The following is a 12,922-nucleotide window of genomic DNA, read 5'->3' on the forward strand; positions in this document are numbered from 1 at the left end:
ATTCCTTGGTACCACATACATAGAAAAAAAGCCAGAAGTGGTTCTTTGCTCAAGTGGTAGAACTCCAGCCTTAAGAAAGCTCAAGGACAATACTACTCAGGCCCTGAGTTCAAACCAGGACTGGCCTAAAAAAAAAAAGTCTTACTATTTGCAATTAAAATTTATGATGGGATAATACAATATATAAATTAAGGAATATGTGTCTCAGTTTCTCTTGCCTTCATTGGAATGGAAAATAAGGAGCTAATCATTTCTTTCTAAAGGTAATGATTCTCCTTACATTGAAATTAAACTTTTTCTTCATTCATTGATTAAATGAATAGAATTGCTATATTGAGTATTGATATTCAGGAACATTTCTTTATACCCTCAGAATATTTTGTATTAGACTTACAAAGTGTAGGATGGTTTGGACTTATTCATATCTTAACCATCACTAAAATAAATTCTGAGAGCATATGTCAATGGTATTTTTCTAGGATGTAGTATAAAACAAAGATAATTATAAATAAATGAACTTCTCCTAAACTGGAGGTGTAACTCATTTGTAAACTACTTGTCCAGTATTTAAGAGGTTATAGTTTAATTCCTGGTCCAGCAGAGATAAAGTGTTTTGGGGCTGGGAGTTTGGTCTAGTGGTAGAGTGCTGCTTCCTTAGCACGCACAAAGGCCCTGGTTCAATACCACAGTACCACATACATAGAAAAGGCCAGAAGTAGTGCTATAGCTCAAGTGGTAGAGTTCTAGCTTTGAGAATGTCCAAGGACAGTACTCAGGCCCTGAGTTCGAGCCCCAGGACTGGCAAAAAATAAAGTGCTTTCTATATTTTAAAATTAACATAACCATTTGTTAAGTACATGGAAACACCTACAATGATTAAAAAGCTTTAATTTGTTTAATATTTTAACTGTACATATAATAACAGGATGTTTCTACCCAGTCTTTGATTATAATTCTGTGTCATTCTAGTTAGTGTAACTCACGTTATGCTATTATTAGAGCATATTTTTGTATATTTTTGTATATTAGCTAGATAGTTGTATAAACATTTAGGAGTTTGAAAAAAATGTATTGTACTTTGCTTGAAATCCAGGCAAGAGTGACATAAAATACAATGAACTACTCAATTTATCAATAATAATCCTACATCTTGAGATTAATTTTTATCAGTTGTGGTGCTTGAACTCTGGGCCTAGGTGCTGTCCCTGAGCTCTTCAGCTCAAGGCTTGTGCTTTGAGCCTCAGTACCACTTCCAGATATCTGGTCGTTAATTGGAGTTGTGTCTCATAGGCTTTCTTGCCTGGGCTGGCTTTGAACTGCTATCCTCTGGTCTCAGTCTCCTGAGTAGCTAGGATTACAGGCCTTGAGCCATCAGTGGCATCCAGCACTTTGAGATTAATTTTTAACACAAAACTATAAAAGTTTAATAATTTCTTAATGAAATACATGCTAACTTCTATGATAATGTTTTGAAAATATGTGTATCCATTCAACAAATACAATATACTTCCTGTGTGCATAAACTACTAGGAGATACAAAGAAATAGGATGTTTCTGCTGGCAAAAAGCTTACAAACTAGTTGGCTCTAGGTAAATGGCAGTTAATTTAGGATGAAAGTCTAAATAGATAAATGCATATATTATTTAAGATATTCTGAATCCTTGGTTCTTTTTTATGTAGGGTTTCAGTACACATTTAGTATTACAATGTTTCTATTAAAATGAACTGTTGTGATTGAAACTCTAATGAAGGAATAAAGCTAGTTCATGGAAATCAAAAGAAAAGCATTTTCTAAGACATGATCATTGAAAAGAAGTAGACCTTTGGTAGTTAGTGTATAATTTCAAGAATAATAAGACCAAATATAATTTTTTAATATTTCATTTTTAAGTAGTTGTGCAAAGGTGTTCACCAAAGCAGTTTCTGAATACCATGCATCTTGATCACTTATTACCCCTTTCAACATTCTCACCTGCCCCTCCCCACCCAACACGTCTCTTACTTACCTTAGCTTTAGGTTATATATTTATTTGTTTATTTCCTTTTAACCAAGCATTTTATGTATAAAATGCATCTTAATCTGTGTTATTACTTCAAATCTTCAGATGTGATTTTTGAAGAGAAGTTTAGAGAAAACAACTGTTTGAAAAGTTTATATACTGAGTATGAAATAGAGATGATTTCTTTGAGAGTAAATTTACAGCTTTTCACATTATAATTTAATTTTGTAAAATGAAATGGTAAGCATAGAATGTAAATTAAAACTTTATACCAATATTCACAGAAGACACATAAGTCCTATCCTGAGCACAATAAATAAAAGCATTGTAAAAGTATTCAATATAGACTTTTTAAAAATGTTTCTGGGGCTAGAAGAATGATTCACATGGTAGAGTGCCTCACTAGCAAGCATAAATCCTGTAGTTCAATCCCCAGTAATTAAAAAGAAAAGAAAGATACATAGATACATATTATATATATAATATGTATGTATATATATATATGTATGTTCTTTTAAGTGCTCTATATGTGATTGCTGTGTACACCCTATTTAAAATGGGTAGGAAGGAAAGGATGAAGTAACATTAGTCATCATTTAAGATAGACTTCATGTACATTCTACATTTTCTGAGATAAAGTTGTTTCTATACCATCGTACCCATACTACATGTTAAAAAAAATTCAATGGATGCAGAGGCTCATTGCTCTAATATTAGCTATTGGAGAAGTAGATTGGAAGGCAGAGATTCCAAGGACAGTCTGAACAGGAAGTAAGCAACACTTCTCTCTCAAAAACAAGCCAGGCATTGTGGTATATACCTGTAATCCCAGCTACTCCAGAGGCAAAGACAGGAGATTACAGTCTGAGACTGGTTTGGACTAAAGTGTGACACTATTTGAAAAGCAAACTAAACCTAAAGGGTAAGTATGGAGCATGGCAATATTCATCAAGCATGAGACCCTGAATTTAAAACCCAAGTACTAGCAATAAAAAATAAAAATTCAGTCGTAGAAGCCATTTATCCAAAGTTACATAACTATTAAGTATTAGAATCAAGATGCAATCCCATATAGCAGGTATACTGTGTCTGTTGAGTCATTAATTTTTCTGCCACCTAAAGTTTTAGGGCACTTACACATTAGCATTTTATTGTGTTTTATTTTATTGCCAGGCCTGGGCTTGAGCTCAGTGCCTGAGCACTGTTCTTGGACTTTCTCAGGGCTCGAGCTCTACCACTTGAGCCACAGCACCACTTCTGTCTTTTTTCTATGTACATGGTATTGAGGAATCAAACCTGGGTCTTCATGCATGCTAGCCAGGCACTCTATCACTAGGCCAAACTCCTGGCCCCCACATTAGCACTTTGAAGAAGGGTCAGCCTCCTTATGACTCTATAGACATAATGTCTTATTACATAGATTAATATGTATCTGTGACCCTCAGCCTAATTTTAATTATGTTCTAAAATCTAAGTGCTAATGATTGTAAATAGATATTCCCTTCTTGAATACTTGTTTGTTAAACATGTCATTTGAAATATGATATAAAAATCAATGTTAATAAATTCTTTAAATAAAAAAAAGGAAGGGTCAGCCTAACCACATTAAACTTCAGTGCACTTAGTTCACTGATTTCTACTAGGAAAGATGCCAAACATTTCCATATTGGATTTTTATCAGTACAATTAAAAAGTTATTTTAAAACACTTAGATTTTTACGTCTTTTGATGAGATACTCTGTAGTCATTCTTTGCATCAGATATGAATTTTGGATAATTTGGAGCTGTTCTGGATATTTATGGATGGCAGAAAGACTTGGGTTTTTTTTATTTACCACTAGTTTTCTGGATATTCATTATATTTTAGTTACAGTAATGTCTTCAAAATATTCTCAGTTTTATTTGCAAAGTACTCAGACTTCAAATATCAAAATAATTTATTTTCTCCTTAGGAACCATCTCTTTTTGCTGTTGCCAAATTGTTAGAAACTGGTCTAGTTAATATGCACCGAATAGAAATTTTATGGAGACCTCTAACTGGCCATCTACTTGAGGTAAACATGCTTCATTAAGAATTCTATTAATTTTTTAGTGAAAGACATGCACATTGATCTAATGATTTTTAAGATAATCAAATTACTTGTTTTCTTCATTTCCTGGCCCTGTACTCACATCTTCCACTAAAGTTATATAGTAGTAGATTGTTTTGGTGAGGAATAAGATGATTTTTTTTTTCCAGTCCTGGGGCTTGAATTCAGGGCCTGGGCACTGTCCTTGGACTTTCTCAAAGCTAGTGCTCTACCACTTGAACCACAGCACCACTTCCAGCTTTTTCTGTGTATGGGATACTGAGGAATCGAAACCAGGGTTTCATGCATGCTAGGCAAGCATGAGTTGCTTTTTCTTAGCTGAGAAAGCATGAAGTATTATTTTAATGGCACTGGGATTTGAACTCAAGCATCATGCTTGCTAGGCAGGTGGTCTACCACTTGAGCCCTCAAAAAGTTGTAAGTTTTAATGTCAGAAATATTAATTAAGTCATCTTCCTGCTCAAGACCCATTTCCTTTTTTATAAGGTCTTTTAATCTATTTTAGTTTCAGTTGGTTCTGAAACCTTTCACTTGGGCTGAAAGTGTTTGTTAATAGCTTTTGCTACAACTGGGAACTTCAAAGGGGAAAAACCTGTTTGTTATCATTAATTATAGACAAAGAATTCCATCTTGATTTTTATTATCTTGTATTCACTTGGGGTGACTTAAGCTTCTACTTAATAGCCATTTTGTTTATATATAGTTTAGGGTTAGGTTATCATGGTCATTTTATGTTATTTTAGAGGCCTGGAAAAGGTGCTGTTCTTAGTAAGGAAAACAGATATGCACAAGATCCCCCCCCCCATTTTATTAGAGTTATATTTATGAACACTAAAGAATATATACATAGATTTCTTAATTATTGGGTATTTTATCAGATGACAATGCCCTGATTTCAGTCCCTAATACTGGAATAAACAAATTTCTTAAAAATAGGAAAAACAGAACAGAAGCTTAGTATCATTTTGCTTCTTTGTCCACTCAAGTGATATCCTATACTATTACGAATTGTGACATGTTCTGGTTTCATCATTTTTCTTTTGTCTTCCCTCTATTGCTTTCTCTTGCCTTATTCAGAAGGTAAGCTTGGTGACATTTTGTATATAATGTTTTTGTCATATTTTACTTGCCTTTTGATACCATTTTTTAATTGTGAAAACAAATGTGTAGGTGCTTTAATTTTTCCCTTTCTCATATTAGCATGTGTTTCATATGTAATTAAGTATTTACTTTTTATTTAACATATGTGCCTTCAGGTATGCCAGCATCCTAATTCTCGGATGAGAGAATGGGGAGCAGAAGCTCTAACCTCACTTATTAAAGCAGGACTGACATTCAGCCATGAGCCTCCATTGTCACAGAACCAGGTAAAAATAGTCATTTATATTTAAAAAAATAATTATTTATAGAAAATCCTCCTTTACAAACTAATTTCCTCTTTATTTACAAATAGAAAAATTTTTAACTTAATATTGTACTTTATAGGTATGCTCTAGATCCTTTTTATAAAGGTCTGGCCTTCATAACAAATTTTAAACAATGTATGAAGGACACTGACTTAAGTTATTGTGATTGGTCTTCCAGTCTGCATTTTTCCCTCTTCATGAAGTGCTAACAGTTTGTTTTAGAGTCTCTTGGACTTTGGCCCTTACCTCTCTTGACTTTTTCTTCATACTACTTTACACTGGAGAAAACAAGTCACAGAAGAAGCAAGGACAATAAAATAGATTGTTACTGTAAGATTTTTTTTTCACATTTTCAGAGGTTGCTTTTGTCATTAAATCTCTGGGTTAACTGTCATTCACATGTGTCTGATGCAGTTCTTAGTCACTAATTGTCTTGGCAGTAAGATTGAAGCACTTAATAGTCATCATTGTCTTTGTCATCTTACTGTATTGTATTCGTATACAAACTTATTCAAAACGTCTTCATTAAGTACACTTCTAGGACAATTATAAACATGACAGAAAGATCTGTATTCCATAATTTCCTATTTTTGTTTTTTTTTTTTTTCCCGATTGCAATTTTAGGTCCTATTTACAAAAACAAACAAGGAGCCAGGAGTTTGACCTAGTTCTAGAGTGCTTGCCTCGCACTCATGAAGACCTGGTTCAATTCCTCAGTACCACATACATAGAAAAGCTGAAAGCTTTAACCTCTGGTTAATCATCTCCAAGATCTGCCTTAAGAACAAAGGCAAAGTGAGAGCTTAATATTTGTTTAGTAACTAAGCAAAAAAATCCTGAAACTTTGGAGGGAAGAAAAGCTGAAATGCTTTTCACATACTGAAAGGATTCAACCTACGATATATTTACTCTCTTAACTATTTTTTTTATTTTGTTGATGTCTGTGATAATGTTTATCATAGTCAATCTTATTTATTTATTTATTTATTTATTTATTTATTTATTTATTTTGCCAGTCCCGGGCCTTGAACTCAAGGCCTGAGCACTATCCTTGGGCTTTCTCATGGCTAGTGCTCTACCACTGGAGCCAGAATACCATTTTCAGCCTTTTTCTATACATGCGGTACCAAGGAATCGAACCTGGGTCTTCGTACATAGGCAAGCACTCTTACCTCTAAGCCAAATTCAATCATTTTTAAACCCTATAGTCATTTGTATTTCATCACACTTGAGAATTTTACATTTAATATATATGATCTATGTTAACAAAATAAATGGAAGGTAATTCTAGAAATTGTAAATTGTTCTCTCTCCAATATAGCTAGACACTTTGGTGAGATTCATTTGGTTTTTTTTTTGTGGTTTTTTTATTTTAATTTTATATTTCTATTGTCAGGATAATGTATGGAGGGGTTACAGTTACATTCATCTCATGTTTTGTCCCCCTTTCCCACTCCCGCCCCCTCCCAATTATCTTGTTTTCCACCCTTCCCTTTCCTATTTCAAATATGCAAATAAACATATATACAGTATACCCAGTAACAAAGTCAGATACAGTAACAATGTGAGATTAACTGTAAGGGCAAAAAAAGAGATGAGAAATAACATAGTACATTGAGAACACAAGATAAAGGTCTTGTTTTCATATCCTAGAGTTCCTTTCATTTAGTCTCATCCTATATGACCCTAGGTACCTAGGTTTTGAGCTATTGTAATCCTCTTCTATGGTGAGATTCATTTCTGTAGGGGCTTTTAATGTGTTGTAACTTAACTGCACTTTTATCCTGAAATATAACATTTTGAAGGTTGTTCTTTTTTTCCTTCTCTTAATTTAAAAAGTAGCCAAGCACCCTGGCTCACACCTGTAATCCAAGCTACTAAGGAGATGGAGATCTTGGGGGTCACAGTTCAAAGCCAGTCTGGGCAGGAATGTTTGTTGGACTCTTTATTTCCAATAAACTACTCAGAAAAAAACAGAAGTGACACTGTGGCTCAGATGTGTATCTTGAGCAAAAGCAGCTCAAAGACAGCAGCAGACCCAGAATTCAAACCCAAGAAAGTACATAGATGACTAAATAAACTACCATTAATGCCTGTAAAAGATCAACCTCTAATGACAGGAGAACCATATTCATTGTTTATTTTAGTCAAAAAAGTTTCTGTTTCTCATGGTAATCTGATGGAGGTAAATGTAAGCAACAATCACCCAGGACCAATGGTAAACTCGTAGCTCTTGGGAAGCTAAGTCAGGATAATCACTTTACCTCAGGAGTTGGAGACCAGCCTAAGCAACACAGGGAGACCCTATCTCCAGAAAACAGTGGAGAAAATCAAACCTTCCTGTCTTTGTTTACTTCTCTTTCTTGTCTTCTTTCAGAGGCTGCAATTGCTTTTATTGAATCCACTAAAAGAGATGTCCAATATTAATCATCCAGATATACGACTCAAGCAATTAGAATGTGTATTGCAGATCCTGCAGAGCCAGGGAGACAGTCTTGGACCTGGATGGCCATTAGTTCTTGGAGTCATGGGAGCAATCAGAAATGATCAAGGGTAAGTTTTTGAGATTTAATATCAAGAAGGTAATAAAAAGGGCTGGGAATGTGACTTAGTGGTAGAGTACTTGCCTAGCATGCATGAATCCCTGGGTTCAATTTCTCAGCGTCACATAAACAGAAAAAAAGCCGAAAGTGGTTCTATGGCTCAAGTGGTGGAGTGCTGGCCTTGAGCAAAAGATGCTTAGGGACAGTGCCCAGACGCTGAGTTAAAGTCCCAGCACACATTCTAGTTACCATAAATGAGGGAAGCATGTTTCTTTAGGTGCTTAATATAATTTTTCCAGGTTTTACCATTTCCTTATGAGAGGTACAATATTACTATTCATGATGGAGTAGTAGAATTTCATTGTGTATATATACCACATGTTCAAATCTGTGAGTAAATACACTGGGAAAAAAAAGCCACATCAGGACATGATAAATTATACAGATCTTGACATTCACATGATGAGACCAAAGGAGGATATAGGAAAGGATCATAAAAGCTATGTGCATATAATCATATAAAATAGTATTTATCTAAATGAACTCCAAGAAGTAGAAACAAGAGGTGTTGGAGGGGGAGTTGTTTTGTATTGTGTTGTTTGATGGTGTTTGTGTTTTCTATATCTTTTTTCTTGTTTGTAAGCTTATCTGTTTTTGGAGTGGGAAAGGGGGAGCACAAGGGTGCACAAGGGTTGGACAAGGGTGAAAATGCAGCAGTGAGACTCACTACTCACTAGACATTATGCTGAAAACAAACTGTACAACTTATGGGTGAGGACAGAAGGGAAAAACTGGGGAAGAGCAAGGGAAGGGTTGACACTTCAAGGAGAAATGTACTCATTACCTGATTTATGTGACTGTAACCCCTGTGTACCACCTTTACAGTAACAATAAAAATATTTTTAAAACAATAAGAAAAAACTATTTTTATTTCTAATTATTATTGTTTGCTTGAATAAGCATCTTTTTTACATTTAAATGATTGTATTAATATTATATGTATTGGGCCATATGTCCTTGTTAGAATTCTAAGTGAAGATTTTGTTCAAATTATTTTAAGTTGTATATTTTTATATTATTTGTTTAAATGTTTGAATGTGCATTTCTTTTTATTTTTTCAGAGAATCTTTGATCCGTACTGCATTTCAGTGTCTTCAATTGGTTGTGACAGATTTTCTACCAACAATGCCTTGTACTTGCCTGCAGATAGTTGTAGATGTTGCAGGTAGCTTTGGACTTCATAATCAAGAACTGAATATTAGTTTAACTTCAATAGGTTTATTGGTAAGTATCATTGCTCTTCTTATAAAAGTGTATTTTAGAAATTTTGATTTAGTGAACTAGTAATAATATCTATAAGATAGTCAATTAGTGTGAAGATTAACTGATTTTAAATACTGCTTTAATAACATTTTCAGAGACTACTTATTTAGCAAGTAAAGCTTGATAAGAGGTATTAAGGGACAGCATATCATAGTGGAAGACCCTAGACTGTGAAAACAAGTATGCTTTTTTGTTGTTGTTTTTGTCTTTTCTTTTTTGGAAGTCAGGGCCTGGACCCCTGTCCCTGAGTTCTTTCACTCAAGGCTTGTGCTCTATCACTTTGAGCCACAGTATTTTGATTATGCTAACTCTTGCTACTTGCTGAATATTGAACTCTCTTGAATATAGAGATAATAAAATCTTAGAGTATTGTTAATAGTATGTGAAATAAGCATAGAAAGAGCTGTATATGAGTATGTATGCATATATATTAAAAGAAAGTCATTTAGAATCTTTTATTCTATGCTATAACTCAAAAATTTTATAATTTAATTTAAATTTCTTTCACAAGCTAGGTAAATTAATAGTTTTCTATTAAAACTTAATTGTGGTCTGACTACCAGTGGGTTCATGCCTGTAATCTTAGCTACTCAGGAGGCTGAAATCTGAGGATTATGGCTTGAAGCCATCTCTTAGGAAAGTCAATGAGACTATGGGGGTTTTTTTGTGTGTGTGGTTTTTTGTTTTTTGTTTTTTGGTTTATTTTTTGCCAGTCCTGGGGCTTGAATGCAGAGCCTAAGCACTGTCTTTGGGCTTTCTCAAGGTTAGTGCTCTACCCCTTGAGCCACAGCACCACTCCAAGCTTTTTCTGTGTGTGCAGTACAGAGTAATCAAACACAGGACTTCATGCATCCTAGGCAAGCCCTATATGGGCAGCGCTCCTGGCCTGAGACTCTTACCTTTAGCTAAGCAATCAGAAGCCAGATGTAGAACCATGACTCAAATGATAGTGCTAGTCTGAAGCACAAAAAAACGGTATAAAATCACACCTAAAAAGTGGTTGGCTCGGGGCCGGGAGTTTGGCCTAGTGGTTAAAGTGCTTGCCTAGCATGCATGAAGACCCGGGTTCGATTCCTCGGTACCACATACATAGAAAAAAGCCGGAAGTGGTGCTGAGGCTCAAGTGGTAGAGCGCTAGCCTTGAGAAAGTCCAAGGACAGTGCTCAGGCCCTGAGCTCAAGCCCAGGACTGGCAAAAAAAAAAAGTGGTTGGCTAGTTTAGTTTTAATTAAATTGATGCTAGATATCAGCTCCTTTGTTTTACATTTATATTGAGTCCTCTATATTTTATATTGGCATAATTATTAATTCATACATCATTTAACTGTAGTTGAGAGGTATGTGTGGATTATTTTTTTTATGATTTTATAAATCTGTTTACTAAATGATGTAAAGGAATTAGTAGTTTTGTTTTGGCGAAAATGGTACTATGACTGTGTGATCTATAGTTAAAACTTGTTATATCTAGGTGATGTGCATTGAAGCTCATTTACTGTTCTCTGCTTTCTGTGCATGCTTGAGATGTTTTTATATGAAATGTATAAAGTCAAGTTGAGTCAGTCTGTAATCCTAGCTGCTCAGGAGTCAGCGATCTGAGGATTGTGATTGAAAGCCATCCCAGGCAGACAAAACCTCAAGATTCTTATCTACATTTGAAGTGGAGATAGGGCTCAAGCATTAGAGCACCAGACTTGAAGGGGGAAAAAAAGCTAAAGGACAGCTTCTAGCCCCAAAATTGAAACCCCAGTAACTGGATCCCAAAAAAAACAAAAGTGGTCCTCATATTCAGAGATAATTTAGTTGAATCTAATTGATTAGGAAAGCAATTTCTGAGTAATTTCTTTTTTTGGGGGGGGGAGTGGTCAATACTGACGTTTGAACTGTGGGCCTGATCTCTGTCCTTGGGCTTTCTCAAGGCTCTACCACTTGAGCCATAGCACTACTTCCAGCTTTTTCTATGTATGTGGTACTGAGGAATCGAACCCCAATCTTTGTACATGCTAGGCAAACACTCTACCACAAGGCCAAACTCCCAGCCCTGAAGTAATTTTTTAAAGTCTTACTCTGAAAGATGAAAGAGCCATGTACTACCTATTTTACTTCCGCGTTTAAAACAAAACTTGTGAGATGCAGTGATATTTTTTTATTTTTCTTTTTAGTGGAATATTTCAGATTATTTTTTCCAAAGAGGAGAAACTATTGAAAAAGAGCTAAATAAAGAAGAAGCAGTGCAGCAGAAACAGGCAGAAGAGAAAGGAATGGTTTTAAATCGGCCTTTCCACCCAGCACCACCATTTGATTGTTTGTGGTTATGTCTTTATGCAAAATTGGGTGAATTGTGTGTGGATCCCCGCCCTGCTGTCAGAAAGAGTGCAGGACAAACTCTGTTTTCTACAATTGGTGCGCATGGAACTTTATTGCAACATTCAACTTGGCACACTGTTATTTGGAAGGTATTGTAAAATAACTTGAGCTGTTATCTTTTAGTTGAATTGTTCTTTTACATGTTCATTTGGTTTGTAGAAAGAGTTGACATTTATTTGTTCATTTAGCAAAACAGAAATGTTCACTTTCTCATGCTTTGAATCATATGCCATTATAGGACTTTTTGGGGGGAGGTCTATTATGGGCTTGAACTCAGGGCCTTGGTCACTGTTTCTGAACTTTTTTGCTCAGGACTATTTTTGAACCATAGTCCCACTTTCAGTTTTCTGGTGGTAAATTGGACATTAGAGTCTTATAGACAGACTTCCCAACTAGTCTGTCTTTGAATCTCCATTCTCAGATCTCAGCCTCTGGAGTAGCTAGGATTACAAGCATGAGCCAATTGATTTTAAAGACCTCATCTCTCTCTCTTTCTATTTCTTATTTCTGTCTCAATTTCTGCTTATCCTTCCCTTAACCCCTTAGAGTTACCAAACCACAGCTGATAATTAAATCCCTCACAAAAACATGGAAAATCTTTTTAATTTATTGTAAGGTCTGTTTATATATGGGGAATTATAAACATGTAATTCAAGTATAGTCAAATTCAGGATCTTATAAAAGACTACCAACTATTCTGAAATATCCAATTAGTAAATTAACATGGCCATTCATCAATATACAGTGTCACTTTTTTCTACTTACTATTTTCTTCAATACCAGGATTTGAACTCACAAACTTCATATTTGCTAGGCTCTGCTTTTAAGCTCCACCTCTAGTGATCCTCTTAAAAATTCTATCTTAAAAATCTACAGTTTGAGCTAGGCACAGTGACTCAAACCTGTAATCCTAGCTACAGATCTCTGAGATCTTAGTTCAAAGCCATCCTGGGCACTAAAGAATGTGAGACTCTTACCTCCAATTAATCACTAGAAAACGGAAAGTGGGACTGTGGCTCAAGGGGTCGGGTGGTAGCTGTGAGCTGAAGTGCTCAGGGTTAGTGCCCGGGCCCAGAGTTCAAGCCCCATGACCCACCTCCTACCTGGTGGCCCACACCTTGTAATTCTAGGTACTCAGGAAGCTGAGAACTGAGGAACTTGGTTCAAAGCCAGCCAAGCAGGAAAGTCAGTGAGAC

General features: G+C 35.3%; 1 protein-coding gene across 2 annotated transcripts in view; it reads left to right on the forward strand.

Annotated features, from left to right (window-relative positions):
- Positions 1–12,922, forward strand: part of Mon2 (MON2 regulator of endosome-to-Golgi trafficking) — an 81,720-nt gene that overhangs the window by 40,672 nt on the left and 28,126 nt on the right. For both annotated transcript variants that reach the window (XM_090327862.1, XM_090327869.1), the window contains exons 20-24: positions 3,954–4,055; positions 5,348–5,458; positions 7,875–8,050; positions 9,162–9,324; positions 11,522–11,815. In XM_090327862.1, coding sequence (XP_090183988.1) covers positions 3,954–4,055; positions 5,348–5,458; positions 7,875–8,050; positions 9,162–9,324; positions 11,522–11,815 — 846 coding nt within the window. The remainder of the gene's footprint in view (positions 1–3,953; positions 4,056–5,347; positions 5,459–7,874; positions 8,051–9,161; positions 9,325–11,521; positions 11,816–12,922) is intronic.

The sequence above is a fragment of the Megascapheus bottae genome, chromosome 2 (genome assembly GCF_031878675.1).
Source record: "Megascapheus bottae isolate mThoBot1 chromosome 2, mThoBot2.hap1, whole genome shotgun sequence".
NCBI lineage: Eukaryota > Metazoa > Chordata > Mammalia > Rodentia > Geomyidae > Megascapheus > Megascapheus bottae.